General features: G+C 43.1%; 1 protein-coding gene across 3 annotated transcripts in view; it reads left to right on the plus strand.

Moving 5' to 3' along the window:
* The window catches only part of acaca (acetyl-CoA carboxylase alpha), a 278,119-nt gene that overhangs the window by 87,254 nt on the left and 172,186 nt on the right, over nucleotides 1-18,679 (plus strand). For 2 of the 3 annotated variants that reach the window (XM_072243270.1, XM_072243271.1), the window contains exons 25-28: nucleotides 1,147-1,260; nucleotides 7,152-7,265; nucleotides 12,497-12,586; nucleotides 13,741-13,859. In XM_072243270.1, the coding sequence (XP_072099371.1) occupies nucleotides 1,147-1,260; nucleotides 7,152-7,265; nucleotides 12,497-12,586; nucleotides 13,741-13,859 (437 nt within the window). Of the gene's footprint in view, nucleotides 1-1,146; nucleotides 1,261-7,151; nucleotides 7,266-12,496; nucleotides 12,587-13,740; nucleotides 13,860-14,993; nucleotides 15,803-18,679 lie in introns of those variants that run through there. The other variant, XM_072243272.1, reaches the window with a different exon arrangement.

Genomic DNA, 18,679 nt, shown 5'->3' on the forward strand with positions numbered 1-18,679 from the left:
ATCAGTCAAAGTCTCTGATTGGCTTTAATGACTTTTAATTCTCTGATGTTCAGAGATTATAAAAATTGATGCAAATGATTTAAAAAAAAAAGTTATTAAGAATCTTAATTGTTGCATCTCCAGGGAAAGTACAGATGAGAGTGGAGATATAAAGTACTGTGTGGGAGAGATTCGTTGTTTTGGAAAGCTGAAGGAGGAGGGCTGGGAAGATGGCAGCATCACATTGCAGGTGCTGGAGATTGCAGAGGATAATCCTTCAGATGAGGAAAATGGCGTGGTAGAACCTGAGAATGAACCAAGCCTTCTTGCAGGGAGATGGCATTCATTGGAGGCTGGGTGTTCAGCTATTGTGCTTGTTTGTCTTCATTAACATCTTGCAACCTTGGCAAGATGCAAAACTAGAGGTACTTTGAGTAAATGTTCATAATTGGGTGCTGGGGTTGAGGGTTGGCCCTCTGTTTATTGCTTTATTCAGTATTTTTTCTTCATTCATCATTTACCAGCTTTGTAATATTGTACACTGTTGCAGACTGCATTCTAAAAGATCGTTTGCCTTTCAATGGGGTTAGGGATCGGCTTGAAAACAGAGAAAGCTAGTTTTAAAGGAACCAAGAGCCTTATAAAAATGTGAAACTTGATAAATATACAAACTATAAAATGGTGTAGAGAATTTTCAGTACAATGCACAAAGGGTTAAAAGGAATTTGAAATGAAGGACTAACTCTGAGGGTAAATTGTATCCTTTTGTGCAATTTGTTTTGTTTTAAGTGCTAATTTTTCAGTCCCACATTTGATCTTCAAACCAACACCCTGTCCTTTACTATCTGAGAAAATAGACTTATAGTGTCTTGAATATGAAATAGCCGATGTACCTCTACAGTTTGTTGTAAGGAAATTGTGATGATAATGTAACACAAACTTATAATTTTTGTATTTTGTTGCAGACTTTTTATTTTAAAGGTGGATGCTTGAAACATACAAGAAGCAATGTTACTACTTAGCACAGTCTTTATATTTTGTGGGTGTTTATTTGACCACTGGTATTGCAATTAATTTTCCATGCTAATATTTTTTTCTATTTAATTTATTTTTATGAAAAGCAGTTGTATTTCTAATGTATTTTCTTTTTCACTTGTTTGTTTTCAGGACCAGTTGTGCGGTCGAGATCCTACCCTAACTGATGAGCTGATTGCTATTCTAACTGAATTAACGCAACTAAGCAAGACTACCAATGCAAAAGTAGCTCTCCGAGCTCGGCAGGTATAGATGATGAGTTCGACTTTGTGTCAGTTCAGATGATACTCCAGCTTGTGTATATTGTAACACTGGAAATGTGAGTGCTGCTGGCAAGGCAAAGCCTTACTTTGTGGTTTGTTCTTCACCGAAAAGGATTAGCATGCCTTTCAGAGCTATAGAATATCCCAAAATAAATAAAAAGCCAAATAATTACTCTTGAAATAGTGTAATATAGGGAATCTCTTCCCCAGTCTGCACACATCAGTGAGCTGAATGGCTAGGTAATGTCTTTCATGTGCAGGCTGGGAATTAAGCATTGGCCAATGTAGCAGCAAAACAACTTTGACCTGATCTGAGGGAAAACCAAAAAATGGTGGAGCAATGCACGCAAAATGCTGAAGGAACTCAGCAGCTCAGGCAGTATCTATGGAGAAGAATAAACGGCCAATGTTTCAGACCGAGACACTTACCAGGACAGGCCCTAGCCATAGATGCTGCCTGACCTGCTGTTATTCCAACATTTTGTGTATATTGCTCTGGATTTCCTGCAATTGCAGAATCGCTTGTGTTTAAAAGATGGTGGAAATGCCTAACAGATCAAGCAAGAGAAAGGATGTAGGATTAATGTATCTGACAGATGATCCTTCTCCAGACATACAGTACATGTTCCTATGAAGGGCCATGTTGAATTGACTTTATTACTTACATCCTTCACATACATGAAGAGTAAAAATCTTTACGTTACACCTCTGTCTTAATGTGCAACATGCAGTCATAGTAATTTATAACAATTTATGATAAATAGAATGGTCATGTAACATAGAAATACACTCAAATCAGCATGAGTTAATTAATTTGATGGCCTGGTGGAAGAAGCTGCCCTGGAGCTTGTTGGATTCTGGCTTTTATGCTGCAGTACCATTTCTCGGATGGTAGCAGCTGGAATAGATTGTGGTTGGAGTGACTTGGGTCCCCAATGATCCTCCGGGCCCTTTTTTCACACCTGTCATGGTAAATGTCTTGAATAGTGGGAAGTTCACAACTACAGATGCACTGGACTGCCTGCACCACTCTCTGCAGAATGCTGTGATTAAGGGAGGTACAGTTCCCATACCAGGCAGTGATGCAGCCAGTCAGGATGCTCTTAATTGTGCCCCTGTAGAAGGTTTTTAGGATTTGGTGGCCCATACCAAACTTCCTTAACTGTCCGAGGTGAAAGAGGTGCTGTTGTGCCTTTTTCACCACACGGCTGGTGTGTACAGACCATGTGAGGTCCTCTGTGATGTGGATGCCGAGGAACTTAAAGCTGTTTATCCTCTCAACCCCAGATCCATTGATGTCAATAGGGGTTAGCCCATCTCCTTTCCTCCTGTAATCCACAACCAGCTCCTTTGTTTTTACGACATTGAGGGAGAGGTTGTTTTCTTGACACCACTGTGTCAAAGAGTTGACTTCTTCCCTGTAGGCCACCTCGTTATTGTTTGAGATTAGGCCAATCAATGTAGTAGTTTGGCAAATTTAATTAGCAGATTAGAGCTGTGGGTGGTTACACAGTCATGGGTATACAGGGAGTAAAGAAGGGGACTCAGTACACAGCCCTGAGGGGCTCCTGTGTTGAGAGTCAGAGGGGTAAAGATAAGGGAGCACACTTTTACCATCTGCCAGCGAGCTGACAGGAAGTCCAGGATCCAGCTACACAAGACAGGGTCAAGGCTGAGGTCTGTGAGCTTTTTGTTGAGCTTGGATGGAATTATGGTGTTGAATGCTGAACTGTCGTCCAAGAACAGCATTCTCACATAAGCATCCTTCTTCTCCAGATGTGTAAGGACGGTATGTAGAGCAGTGGCTATTGCGTCTGTCGATCAGTTGTGTCGGTAGGCAAATTGTGGGGGGTCCAGTTTGGGTGGTAGCATGCTGCATCCAGCATCCAGCCTCTCAAAACATTTGCTTATTATTGAGGTGAGTGCAACAGGACGCCAGTCATTCAGGCATGTTACCTTGGTCTTTTTTGGTACAGGGACAATGGTGGATAATTTGAAGCAGGAGCACACTCCGCACTGGGAGAGGGAGGAATTAAAAATGTCTGTAAACACACCTGACGGTTGTGCTGCACACATCCTGAGTACTCGTCCTGGGATGCCGTCCAGTCCCGCAGCCTTGCGACTGTCCACTTGTTGGAAACATCTGCGTACCTCAGCCTTAGAGATGACCAGGTTGCAGGTTGTCTTCAGGCTTTCCTTGGAGGCTGGGAGTTAGTGACATCAAACTGAGCATAAAGGTGATTGAGCTCATCTGGGAGAGAGGCCGCGATGTTGGCGGCACTACTATGTTTGGTTCTGAAGTCTGCGATGGTATGCAACCTTCGCCACAAGTTACGTATGCTATTCATTGTGAATCTTGACTCAATCTTGTCCCTGTATTGTTATTTCGCAGCCTTGATTGCTTTGCACAGATCATTGCTGCTTTTCTTGAGCTCCTGCTGATTGCCGGCAATGTAAGCTCTATGTCGCGCAGTAAGGGCTGTTTGCACAGAGCTATTGATCCAGGGTTTCTAGTGGCTCCATCCGTAAACTCGGAGACATCCTCATCATGGAAGACATTCCAGTTGATGTCGTCAAAGCAGTCCTGCAGTATGGAGACTGATTGGTCGGACCAGCAGTGGACAGTTTTAAGTATAGCTGCCTCTTGTTTCAACTTTTGCCTATATGTCGGCAAAAGCAGGATCGAAGAGTGATCTGATTTTCCAAAAGCTGGACGAAGCAGAGGTCAAATGTGTTATCTCCACTAGTGCTCAGCTGGATGTGCTGCCAAAACTTCGGAGAGCCTTCCATCAGTGATGCTCGATTAAAGTCACTGGCGACGATGAAGGCAGCCTCTGGGTGTGTAGTCTGCAGCATGTTGCTGATATGTCCCTGACGTATTACCTCTACTCCCCAGAGGCCCTGCTTTATCTGAGGTGTGTTTAGGAAAGAGTTGCATTTTTTTTTGCTAAAGCCAGTTAATTTATCTATTTTGCTGGGAACTGTAGTCTGTAGTTTCAAGAAGGGCAAATTGTAGAGCTATTGCAGTTAAATGGAGGCTGCTGCCAAAAGGAAAGGCTGGTTGTATTTGACACCTGCAAGGGCTATTGCTTACTTACTGCCTATTATGCCGCGGCGTTTAGAGCATCAATAAAGGTGATGTTCTGGGCTTCTCTCATGTCAGCAGCTTCCTCTTGATTTTTCAGTACTGCAAGTCCTGGGTGGAGACTCAAGAATATTGTCATGCTTGGTTGTATAAAGGTTCTTCATTGCTGTTTCCACAACAGTTTTTTGTTTTACCCCACTGGGTTGATAGCCCTGAGCTGAACCCCTGAGCCTAGCCTGTCCTTTACCCTTTGACCTGTTTGGCATGACTGACCCTACCAAGAGCCAAAACATAAGGACCTGACTCCAGCCAACATAGCTCTTCGGATCATTTGACGCACGCAAGCCTCCAAACCACGGCAAGGTGTGGTCCTCTTGGAGGTGCAAGGGTGATTAACAGATTTTTTATTTTAATTGGTACCTTGGAGTGTTCTTTAGTATTTGGGTGCTTCATTCAAGGTGAATTTTGAGAATCATAGAGAAAGTAACTGATCTAGGATCTGCATAGCCAAAGGAACACAAATGGTTTGATTATGAGAGTGGATAGGGAACCATCATCTCCTTGCAGTATTTGCCTCCTGAATTCAGAGTTTAGGGACATTGCATGAGGTGTAAAGCATGCCTCATTAACTTCAGTGCCAAATTTAAGTGGGTGCTAGACTTCAGAGGTATCGATCAGAGTATTTCAAGTTTGAATATTACGATTTTATTGTTTTCAAGAGAAAATGAAAACCTGCAGCTTTGGAATTTGAGTGTTAATTTTCAAGACTACATGTTACAAGCTCTTGAAATTAATGCAAGCACCTTGAAATTAGAGTTGAAAGTATGCTGACTGAAAAGTAAATTGTGGTCAACTATCAGGGCAAACAATGAAGAAGCCAGCGTAGTTGAAGCTGACTTGATGGGTGGGCCATGCTGGTGCGTCGCAAAGCCGAGGACTATTGTGTTCGAGACGGGGTTGCGGGTGGAGTTCGTATCACTGTCTAAGTTAGAGTGAACGATTTGGAGAGGAGTCGACGCTGAAGAATTTCGGTGCCCATCCACCTGACCTGGGTGAGAGGTAGGATCACTCTAGGCACCGAGCTGGTTTGGTGAGATCGAGAACAGCTTTGGGTGATGCAGCCTAGCCTTATCGCTGTGCCGGAGCCCAGGTCCTAGAGCGAGGTACTACCCAGTGTTTGGACAACTTAAACATAGGTTCTGATAGACTGGAAAGCCCAAATGTCGGGATCGGAGGCAAGGGTCGGGTTGATTTTGCTCGCTCTCCCTCAATGTTCATTCCTCTCTCCAGCGGCTGTTATCTCTGCAAGTTTCACGCTGTTTTTCCCCCCCACTAACTGAGATGGGTAAGGTGGATAGGCGTGGACCTACTGTGGTTGCTCTGGAGAGCAGATCTAGAGACTCAGTCTGGTTCAAGATGCTGTTGTTTGCTTCCATTGTTTGCATGATGTATGTGTTCTCCCCCCCCTCCCCCTTTTATGGTCTCTTTTTAAATTGGGTTCTTCGGGTTTCTTGCTTTATGGCTGTCTGTAAGCAAACAAATATCAAGATGTTTAATATATACATTATTTGATAGTAAATGTTCTTAAATCTTGAATCTTGAATTAAAGTTTGATAATTCTGAGAGAATTCTTCATTACAGTCCCGGGTGGGGGGAGAAGTGGAATCAGAATGTGATTCCGGTTTTATGATCTTTTACAAATGTTCTTGGTAATGAAGACATTAAATCCTTGAACTAGCCACTTCCTTTTTGTCACGTGCAACGCAATGTTTTATGCATTTATGAGTTGTCCTGAAACAATGTTTGTTTAATGGAATAATTATCACCAGGATAGTGTTTTGTTCTTGATATAAATATGATTGCCTACCCTTGGTTAATATTTGGTGACTGAATAACAGATGTATATAAATAGTGAAGGACCATTTCCAAGGGCATTGAGTCAATTACTTGGCAAGATTGGATGTGTACAGTGGATTCCTTTTCATGAAAGATGTTGTGAATCTGTTCGGTTATAATTACAATTGGACAGTTCTTGTATTTGTTTCATGCTAGTCTGCAAATCACAAGATTTATTACGATTAGTTTCGTAATTTGAGAGTTGAACTCACCATTTACACAATGCAACAACCTGCAGTCACTTAGTGCCTTTAAGCTAAAGAAGTATCACAAATACTTTATGGAGACATGATCAAACATCGGAATTTAGGGCAAAGGTAATGAAAGTCTTGTCAGAGAGGAGTTTGGAGAAACTTCTTGATGGTGGAGGTCCAGATGGGACGCTGGGTATTTCGATGACTAACGACATACACAAGATTTAAACGTCTGTCAAAATAAAATGACCGCCAAGTGTGGAGTGGGAAGTTTCTGGATGCCCTTTCGAAATGTGGCTCTTACTGCATGAGAATTATGTGCTTCTGGTTTCAGGCCAGTGCTATGGATGGGTACTCCCACAGGGTTATTTTGATTAAATGTCTGAAGTTGTTTTGGAAATTAGATGTTGCCTTCATTGTACTCGTTGATATTCTATCAGATGCAGATCTTCATTAACTATAAATTTTTTTACTGTTTATCATTTGAGGGAATTTGGTATGGCCACTTGTTATCTACCTCATGTAGCTTCTTTTTAGTGCAGTTCAATTTTCACTCTTTAACTGCTTATTGCAGTTACTGTTGGAGATTGGCAAATAATATTGTTTTATTTTTAAAATTGGTGTAAGTAATTTTAGTTGAACATTTTATTTGAAAATGCACAGTGTAACACATTTCTTTGTGTGGTTCTCTCTTCACAGGTTTTGATTGCATCACACTTGCCCTCTTATGAGCTGCGTCACAATCAGGTGGAGTCTATCTTCCTGTCAGCTATTGACATGTATGGTCATCAGTTCTGCATCGAGAACCTTCAGGTGATTGTAGCTGCTTCCTGTGTTTCCAATTGTAACACCAATCTGTATGTAGTTATTCTGTAATAATGCCTCTGGCCACTGGGGCACTGATTTTCCTTTCTGCTTTAGATAGACATTCTGGTCAAATGACATTGATGATTAGAATGTAGAACAGTATGATACAATACAGGCCATTTGGCCCACATGTTGTGCGATCCTTTACCCTACTCTAAAATCAATGTAACCCTTCCGTCCCACATAGCCACGGCACAGTAGCATAGAGTTAGCACAATGCTATTACAGCTGGCATGAGAGTTCGGAGTTCAATTCTGGCACCATCTGTAGGGAGTCTCTGTATGTCCACCCTGTGGAGTGTGTGGGCTTTCTCTGGATACTCTGGTTTCCTCCCACAGTTCAAAGACGTACTGGGTAGGTTAATTAGTTAATGTAAATTGTCCCATGATTAGGTTAGGTTTAATCAGGGTTGTGAGTTACTGGGGCTGCATGGCCTGAAGGGCTGAAAGGCCAGCTCTGTGTTGTATCATTCAATAAATACATAAATAAACAACCCCTAATTTTTCTTTCATCCACATGCCTATCAAAGAGTCTCTGAAATGTCCCTAATATATCTACCTCTACCACCAATTTGGTTAGTGAGTTCCATGCACCAACTAATCACTTTTACAAAAAAAAAAATCCCGACCAGTATCCGTTCGGTGGTGTGAATTGGCGAGTGTGCGTGCAGCTGATCAATTGCGCAGTCCATCAATTGGGCCCCCTACTCGTGGAGGGCTCTCTTATCGGCACGGGTTTTCAAGTGAGCGTAGCTCCCGCTTTTATGTTGCACATCATGTACCATCACAGATGTGATTCAGTAAAAATATTTAATCATTCTTGTTCTGTGCATATGTAACAATTGGTGACGAGAATGGAATTTAAACCAGAATGGCCGCTCTACTCCAAGCACCTAATCTGCTTTGGGCCACAGCTATGGCAAAACTGACTCTTGGAACCTGGCTATAATGGAAGAAAGCTTTCCTGGACCACATTGAACTCCTACCAATCTTAACACCAGCAGCAAACATGGAGGAAGTAATGAAACTCCAGCTGCTCTGCATGCACTTGGGAGAACTCAGCCAGAAATACTTAGATACTCTGCACCTACAGAACAAATTAGAACTGACAGACTCATTTGATCTATCTGGGAGTCACAGGACAATGTCCTTTATGGCACGCTTCATGTTTCCACAACTACAGAGACTTCCACTGAGAAAGTAGATGAATTCATCTCAGGTCTGACCCTCCTGGTGCAGAAGTGCAAGTACAAAGATATTCAGCCAAGCAAACTCGAAGAAGCGATGTTTATCGAAGTGTTGATTGTTGAAATCTAAAATGGGAGGACACAGGAGCGCAATTTGTCTGGCGGTGAAGCATGCTGTATAGCTCACCACTGATTTAGGTAGTACTGGAAGAAGAGCCCCCTCCGGAAAACGTCAGTGCTGGCCAGTGGTTGCGGACCCGCAGGCCTATAGTTTCCACAGTGATTGCATAAATCTTCACAAAGATGCCATTGCGTGGGGTAAGTCATGCCCCATGGTCCGATTGCAAGCATAAAAAGTTTCTGTCAAGGTAGGGTACCTCGAGCTGTTCTTCATTGAGCAACGTGCCATGAGAAAGCAGCAGAATTTAACCATCAACTCCACGCGAGACAGCTGGAGCAAGGAAGTGGGCACTATTTTCCAAACCTGTGACATGGGCCACCAAAAGCAGCCTCCTTACCTGGTTACGTGCACAGTAGACAACCATCCCAGTGAAATTTGAGCTAGATACGAGGTCGGTCATCACAATGGTAAGCAAATTATCCTTGTGCCCGATTCCAAAATCACAACAGCTGAAATCTGTGGATAGCGTGGTGTCTTTACGGCAGAAGTGGTTCACCAGGGGGACGTGTTTCATTTACCCGTGTATGTGATCAGGGGAGACCATCAGCCTAATTTGTTAGGCAGAAATTGGATTAAGACGATTTCATTGGTCCTGTCCTGCATCAGCTGTATTAGTGGGACCCTTGCGTTGGATTCTGTATTACAAAAATGCCATCAGGGTTTTCAAGTTGACACTTCTGGTCAATATCGTGGTCTGGTGGCTTAGTTCATGTTTAAGGAGATCTGCCAGCCTGAGTTCTACAAGGCCATATACAGTGGGCCCAAAGGTGGAAGAACTTGACTGACCACAGAGACCAGATTTCCTGCAACTGGCTGTCCAGGAGCGAACTTGTGGCAAGCACGAGGCTGTAAAACAAGAATGCACGCTAGTCCGCAGATGTTTGGTGCCAGAGATAAAGTCTACATGCGCATCTCACAGGAAGAAAATTGGCTACTGGCTGTCTTTCAGCGTTGTCACAGTCAGGTAGCAGAACTTGAGCTGACAGGCAGGTGAATTGTTCGGTGACATTTGGATCATATATTTCAGCGAATTGTCAGGGGACCCAGCAGCATCCTCTGCTAATGAAGCCAGCATCCCAGCAGATGAATCAATGGATGCTTCATCAAGAGAAGAGGAGATTCACAGCCCACTGCCCTTGAAATTGGCTAACTAGGAAGGGACGGAGAGAGAATCTGCCTCTGCGGCAGTTCATGAGAGTGCGCTGGCCAATTGATCGGTACCAACGGGATTGACGTTTCATCATTTCTCTCAGTTTACCTCACTTATTCCCTTCCTCTTTGGTTTCCATCTATAGGAGAGGGAGCTGAACTACATTGGATTGATTATGTGAATTGACAAGTATTCATGTGGCTGATTGATCGTGTGGTAAATCGAGTGGGCCTCCTATACGTGAAAGACTCTCTCTTTTCACGTGGGTTTTCGAGTGCGCACGTGTTTTTGTCTTGTTCATAGCTCCCACATTGCAAGTTGCCCAGCATGTACCATTACTAACATGACGCAGTAAAAATGTTTAATCAGACTACTCCATTGTCGTTCTTGCTCCATGCATATGTAATGCCCCTTATACTTTCCTCCAAACACCTTAAAGCTGTGCTTACTCATATTAGCCATTTCTGCCCTGTGAAAAGGTTTCTGGCTTGCCACTCCATCCAAGTTTCTTATCATCTTGTACACCTTTAGTAAGTCGCCTCTCATACTTATTCTCTCCAAAGAGAAAAGCCCTAGCTCGCTCAACCAATCCTCACCAGACGTGCGCTCTAATCCAGGCAGTGTCATTGTAAATCTCCTCTGCACCCTCTCCAAAGCTTCCACATCCTTCCTATAATGAGGCAATCAACACGATGCTTAAGTGTGATCTAACCAGGGTTTTATAGAGCTGTCACATTACATTGTAGCTCTTAAACTCAATCCCCTGACTAATGAAGGCCAGCATACCATACGCTGCTTTAACCATCCTATCAGCTTGAGGTGCATCTTTGAGGGATCTATGGATGTGAACTCCGAAATTGCTCTGTTCCTCCACATTGTTAAGAATCCTAACATTAACCCTGTACTCCGCCTTCAATTTAACCTTCCAGAATGAATCGCTTCAAGTTTTTCTGGCGTGAACTCCTTCTGCCACTTCTCAGTCCAGCTCTGCATCCTATCAATGTCCTGTTGTAACCTACAACAATTTTCTACACTATCTACAACACCACCGACCTCTGTGTCATCTTGAAATTCACTAACCCACTCTTCCACTTCATCCAAGATATTTATAAAATTCATAAAGAGCAGGTGTCCCAGAACACATCACTGAGGAAAGGAACACCACTAGTTTCTGAACTGCAGGCAGAATATGCTCCATCTACTACCACCGTCTGCCTTCTGTGGGCAAACCAATTCTAAATCCACACAGCCAACTTTCCCTGGATCCCATACCTACCGGCTTTTTGAATGAGCCTACCATGAGGAACTTTGTCAAACATCTTACTAAAATCCATGTGCACCCAGTCCTCTGCTCTGCCATCTATTTGTCTTGTTATTTCCTCAAAGAATTCAGTCAGGCCCATGAGGCATGACCTACCCCTCACAAAGCCACACTGACTATCCTTAATCAGGCTATTCTTGTCCAAATGTTCATAAATCCTGTCCAATAGTGTGCTCACTACTGATGTGTGACTCACTAATCTATAATTCCCAGGGTTATTGCTAGTACCTTTCTTGAACAAAGGAACAACATTTGCTCCCTCCAATCATCTGGTACTATTACTATGACCAGTGAGGATGCAAAGATCATCGCCAAAGGTACAGCAGTCTCTTCCCTCACTTCCTGTAGTAACCTGGGGTATATTCCATCTGTCTGGGGACAAATATCTTAATGTTTTTTGAAAGATTCAGCACATCCTCTTTCTTAATGTTGACGAGTTCCAGCATATCAGCCTGTTCTGTGCTGAAGCTGATATGTGCAGCTGACCCAAAATATTGACTGTTTATTCCCCTCCATAGATGCTGCTTGATTTGCTGAGTTCCTCCAGTATTTTGAGTGTCTTGCTGGAAATTTCTTGCGCCTGAGGAACCTTGTGTGTTTAAGTAATCAACATTTTAAAAAAAATGAAGAAATATAATAGAAAGGGAGTCTGAAGTTAATGTGCTTCTTCATGATGAAAAGCAGTGCCAGAGAGTAGAAACACTTCTGCACTGCTAGAGGAGAAAAACGGCACCTTGGAGACCTCTTTGACTTGGTCAGATACTATTGTACTCTTCTTTTGCCAAGGACACATGTAACACCTACTTGGTCTTCAGCGAGAGATCTTGCATATGAATTCGGGGTGGAAAAGTTGTAGGGGTGGTCTCATGACTGTACAACACAGAACAGATGCAAAATAGCATGCCGTCTGGTCACGTTCACCAGGTACTGTTACCCCTGTGTTCTGTGGGGGTTGGTGGTGATGTTGTGGAGAGTTTGCATTCCCAGAAAACTGCCTGTATTGTGATTTTCTGTAACGTGAAGCCACATCCGTGTATGCATCAAGAATTATGAGTTGGAAAGGAATAAAAATTGATATGCACATTTTATGGGAGTGAAATTTTATTCTATATCTCAGAATTTTTGATAATGATTTGTGAATTCCCATAAGGGCAAAATTCCATTACCTGATCTGCTGAGACGTGGAGGTTGCCTGTATTAATGTTTGAAAATAATCGTTTTTGAAATGATTTTGACTTCTATGAGGATATTATCCATAATTCTTGCTCTGCAATATTAAAACTTGACTTGCATCATAATTATTAAAACTTGTTTTTGCATTCTTTCTTTCTCTTTACAGAAGCTAATCCTGTCAGAGACGTCCATCTTTGATGTTCTTCCCAATTTCTTCTATCATAGTAACCAGGTGGTGAGAATGGCAGCTTTGGAGGTGAGTGTCACATAGTGGGGCTGTAGGTGATTTGTCACTATTTCAGATGAGAAGCTGTTTCTCCTCAGGAGCATGCAGTACTCGACTTCCTCTTTGAGAACGAGTTAGGGCAAGTAACTGAAATGACAGTCTGGGAGCACTTTGGCACTAGGGGCCATAGGTCTACTAGTTTTAAGGTGGATTGATTAAGGATAGGTCAGGCGGGTCCACAGGTTTATGGTCCTAAACTAGAGCAGGGTTAATTTGGTGGAATTAAACAGTTGATTGGGTGAGCCTGTTTGAAAGGAAAAGAATGAATGGAAAGGGTGAGGTATCAAGAATGTGATAGCAAGAGTCCAGGAAAAGCACATTTTTGTTAGGGTGAGAGGTAAACCACCAGTGAGTACAATCACATTGAGTACTGCCAACAAGAAAGCGCTTGTTGGAAGGATATGGACCGAATGCGGGAATTTAGGACCAGTTAGGTAGGTACCATGATCAATATGGACTCATTGGACCAAAGGGCCTCTATCCATACTGAGTTGCTCTGACTCTATATATCAAATTGGAAATCTGAAAACTTTGTTAAGAATAGCCATTTCTGTTTCTGGGCTCTTTTTTTGAGTTAATGGTTGCACTGAAAGGAAGGTATCCAAAACCATTATATTTACTTTTAATTTTCTTGGCTGTTTGCCAAAAGACTTGATCTATATAGGACAGGGTTTTGGAGGTGCCACCAAAATTCAACCTGTATGAGTTTGAATTAGAATTGTTTGGCTGTGGGAAAAAATAATAGGAAGAGTCAGGAAAAGGGCCCTTAGAGCATACTGTAGCATTCTTCATTGCCACTGTCCTCCCTAATCCCTATGTTCCTAATATCAAAAATCTATCATATTATCCCTTGCATAGAATGATTGCAGATCCCTCTCCAAGAGGCTGTGGATATTTGAAAACTTCTTTCTAACTTAAATCAGTCCAAAGCGCCCCTTAATCTGAGAGTATATTCTGACTCTTCAGCAAAGGGAACTCGCCAATATTTGCCCTGTAAGTGAAAAGAGCTGGGTAATAGGGGAGAAAGGTTAGATGAAGTAAAATAATTTGCTTCTCATTAAGCGGTTATATTGTCTCTTCTCCATTGTATCTAGATTGATATAATGTCTGCCATTTTCGTGCAGGTGTATGTGAGAAGAGCCTACATAGCGTATGAGCTGAACAGTGTACAGCATCGGCAGTTGCAGGATGGAACTTGCATTGTGGAATTTCAGTTCATGCTGCCCACGTCCCATCCTAACAGGTAAGCTGTCTCCCTTGGTATTTGTGTGTTAGTAGCCGAAGGCAGCAAATGTAGACTCGCCCTCCAAAAGCTGACCAATTCCGTAGAACAGTAGCAAAAATGGCCAATTCATTTTGACATTGATGTTCAACAAAAAATGGCATTTTAGTTCCATTAAACAGTGCATTTGTCAAGATCTGCAATTGTGTTTTTTTTTCTCTCCCCCTGGGAAATGAATACTACAGGATAGGCATGGGAAAGAAAAAAATGGAATAATTCTGATTTTCAGATTCAGATTTATTTATCACATGTACATGGAAACGCACAGTGTCATTCCTGAAGTATTTGTTCTGTTTTGTCTCTTGTTCATTTTCATAGTGACTGGTCTCAGCAGGGTTGCAGAATTCATCAGTTGAATAATTGTAGGTATTCCCATGCTAGCATTTGTCCAAAGGTTAATTTATTATTATCAAAGTATACAACTTGAAATTCTTCTTGTGTCCTCCTTCCTCCCACCGGAGCTGTTTTTCTTTCTGTTTTATAAAGTTCAAAGTAAATTTATTATCAAAGTACATATACGAGGGGTGATTGATAACTTCGTGGCCTGCGGTAAAAGGAGTCAATTTTAGAAAACCTACCACATTTATTTTTCCTACATTTACACACTTAGTCCAGCGGTCGTGGAGCATATGGATCCCTTCTTTGTAGAAGTCGGCGTCTTGGACCTCCAGAAGTTGTCCACAGCAGGGGTGATTGATAACTTCGTGGCCTAAAGTAGAAGGAGATGAGGAAAAACTTCAAATTTTCTGCATGTTCACTGAAAGAGTTGAACTGCACGTGCACATAATGAGAGCTGTACAACTCATCTCCTTCTACCTTAGGCCACGAACTTATCAATCACCCCTGCTGTGGACCACCTGGAGGTTCAAGACGCTCTCGTTACATGCATGTGCAGTTCAACTCTTTGAGTGATAATGCAGAAAGTTCACAGTTAATAACTCATCTTCTTCTACCTTAGGCCACAAACTTATCAATCACCCCTGCTGTGGACCACCTGGAGGTCCAAGGCGCTCTTGTTACATGCGCGTGCAGTTCAACTCTTTGAGTGTTAATGCAGAAAGTTTGCAGTTAATAACTCATCTTCTTCTACCTTAGGCCACAAACTTATCAATCACCTCTGCTGTGGACCACTTCTACAAAGAAGGAATCCGTATGCTCCACGGCCGCTGGACTAAGTGTGTACATGTAGGAGGGGACTGTGTTGAAAAATAAATGTGCTACGTTTTCTAAAATGGACTCCTTCTACCTTAGGCCACGAACTTATCAATCACCCCTCATATGTCACCATATACAGCCCTATGATTCATTTTCATTTGGACATACACGATGACCATAATACAATCAATGAAAGACTGCAGTAACAGGGTGGGCAACTAGTGTACAAAAAACAGCAAACTGTGCAAATACAAAAAGAAGGGAGAAAAATAATAATAATAAATAAGCAATAAATATTGACAGAGTGAGAAGAAGAAGAGTCCTTGAAAGTGAGTGCGTAGGTTGTGGGAACAGTTCAGTGATGGGGTGAGTGAAATCGAGTGCAGTTATCCCTGCTAGTTCAAGAGCCTGATGTTTAAGGGTTAATAACTGTTCCTGAACCTGGTGGTGTGGGTCCTGAGGCTCCTGTACCACTTTCCTGATGGCAGCAGCAAGGAGTGAGCATGTCCTGTGTTGTGGGTATCCCTCATGATGGATGCTGTTTTCCTGCGACAGCGCTCTGTGTGGATGTGCTTAATGGTGCTCTGACTCACTGACTGCAATATCATAACCACTCGGATCCACAATCCTATTTTCTTTTTTTTTTGTTCCGTACCAACTCAATTTTACACTGTAATTGTGCATTGGGCATATTTGCAATTGGCCGAGCAGGATGAAAATATATTTGTTTTGGTAGAAAATTTTGGGTTTCTGAGGGTGATTATGTTGTCTTCTATTTTTCTTGTAATAAAATACTATTGAACAATCATAACTGCAGAACGAGATCAGTGTTCTGGCATAACGATTGCTGGATAGGTGAAATATCCATTACCATGCTCATTTCAATACTGATGCAACTTTCAAATGATGAGCAGTTCAGTTTCGATCTTTGCCTTCGGCCTTTCACTTTTCACATCTCTAAACAATTACTCTATAGTGTTGTGGCACCCACGTACAGCTCATACAGGGAAGCTGCTCCTTGCCTCAGATTGGTAGACACTGGATTACTTAGTACATAAGAGTAGAAAAGTCTTCATCACTGCAGTCCTGCAGTTCATAATATTGAATGGCTTTAAAATGTTATATAGACACTCAATGGTCACTTTTATTAAGTACTTGTATCCACCTGCTCATTAATGCAAATATCTAATCATCCAATCATGTGGCAGCAACTCAATGGATAAAAGCCTGCAGGCATGGTCAAGAGGTTCTGTTGTTGTTCAGACCAAACGTCAAAATGGGTAAGAAATGCGATCTATGTGACTTTGACCGTAGAATAATTGCTGCCACCAGACAGGGTAGTTTGTGATCTCAGGAATTGCTCATTTCTCGGGATTTTCACGCGCCACCATCCCTAGAGTTTATAGAGAATAGTGTAAAAAAACAAACAGGAAAAAATCTAGTGAGCAGCAGTTCTATGGGCAAAAACACATTGTTAATTAAAGAGGTCAGAGACAAATGGCCAGGCTGGTTCAAGCTGACAGGAAGGTGACAGTAACTCAGATAAGCATACGTTACAGCAGAGCATCTCTGAACACATAATGTGTGGAACATTGAAGTGGGTGGACGACAGCAGCAGAAGACCACACCGTGTTTCATTCCTGTACCTAATACTACAGCCACTGAGTGGTTGCAGTTGGTCTGTAGCACTGGCTGTCTCCTGTTAACAGGGTCACTTTTAATGTTTTTAATAATTTGCATCGGTGCATCTTAGTTTATGCACTTTTCAACCTTTCTCTCCCACAAACGACTCAAACTGGAATACCTCACTACGTATCCCTCTTAACTCATTAAGTGGTCTTTCTTTAGCTGTGAAACTATACAAGGGTTGTTTGTAAGTTGGCTAACCAGGTGAGTTGGGTGAAGCCTTTTGTTCACCCATTGTAGACTGCATTTCTGTGCACAGATTTGTGGAATAATTGCCAGTATTGTAAATTATGATTGCTTTTCTCTCTCCTTTCTCATTATGTGTATGGTGTTGCCAGTTATAACTGCAAAATTTCACCCTCCTGACTGAGATAACTTGATACAGCAGACAGAAGTTCCCAGCAGGTGTCGTGGCACGGCAGCAGCGGCCTTTCGGATCTGGTGTTACTTTAATTGAATTTTTAAATTCAATTTTAAGGCACAATTTTTGATTAGGGCACATAACAGGGTGACTATTTACCATCGCCAGATACTGCTACAATACAGAGATTGCCCAAAAACAAACCTTCATGAAGATCTGCTGGTTAAATTACACGACCTCGGCTTGCTGAGGGGATTGGGCCTACAGTCCTCGGAGTCGCCTGATGCCGGTGGCCGGAGGTGGAGACATCTTAAGCGGTGTGCGAGGAAGCGGAAGCGAGGCGAGCCGGCAGGAGTCCGTGCTAGGCAAAAAGCAAATCCTAGCCGGCTGGCTCTCCCGTCCATTCTGCTCTCCAATGTCCACTCCCTGGACAATAAGTTGGACTACATCCGACTTTGACGATATACTCGGTGGGAGTACAGAGTCTGGTGTGCGTATGTTTTCACAGAAATGTGGCTCACCGCAGGAATTCTGGTTGCTGCCATTCAGCTGGACAGGCCTGTCTTGTTTCGAGCGGACAGAGATGCAGCTCTTTCCGGTAAGACTCGAGGTGGTGGCTTGTGTGTTTACATCAATACGGAATGGTGCAAGAACTCTGTGCTGGTTTCCAGATACTGCTCATCGCTACTGGAGTTTGTAACTGTTAGATGCAGACCATTTTATTTACCACGGGAATTCACCACTGTCCTTATAGTCGGTGTGTACATTCTCCCAGCGCTAATGCTAAGGAGGTGCTCTGTGAACTGTATGGGGCTATTAGCGAACTGCAGAACGTACACCCTGATGGACTGTTTATAGTCGCCGGAGATTTTAACCACGCGAACCTTAAGTCAGTGCTCCCCAGATTCCATCAGAACGTGGACTTTGCAACGAGGGGGGAGAATGCGTTGGACCTTGTTTACACAAACATTCCTGACACGTACTGGGCGGAGCCCCGCCCCCACCTCGGTTACTCAGGCCACATCTCTGTTATGCTAATCCCAGCATACAGACCGCTCATCAGACGCTCCAGACCAGTTCAGAAGCAGGCGAAAACCTGGCCAGCAGGAGCCGTCTCTGCTCTTCAAGACTGCTTTGAGCACACTGACTGGCACATGTTCAGGGAGGCTGCAACCGATGGCGACTCTACCAACTTAGAGGAGTACGCGGCATCAGTGACTAGCTGCATCAGCAAGTGCATCGATGCCATCACTGTGGCCAAGACCATCACTACACGCGCTAACCCGAAGCCATGGATGACTGCGGAGGTGTGTGCACTGCTGAGGACCCTTCAGAGCAGGCGACAAGGCAGCCCGAACAACAGCAAGGGCCAAACTGTCCCGGGCCATCAGAGAGGCGAAGCATGCACACGCCCAGCGAATCCACAGCCACTTCCAGGACAGTGGCGACATGCGGCGCATGTGGAAGGGCATTCAGGACATCACCAACTACAAGACAACACCACCTGTCTGTGCTGGTGATGCCTCCTTCCCAGATGCGTTAAACAACTTCTACGCTCGTTTTGAGACGGAAAATGATG

The sequence above is a fragment of the Mobula birostris genome, chromosome 25 (genome assembly GCF_030028105.1).
Source record: "Mobula birostris isolate sMobBir1 chromosome 25, sMobBir1.hap1, whole genome shotgun sequence".
NCBI lineage: Eukaryota > Metazoa > Chordata > Chondrichthyes > Myliobatiformes > Myliobatidae > Mobula > Mobula birostris.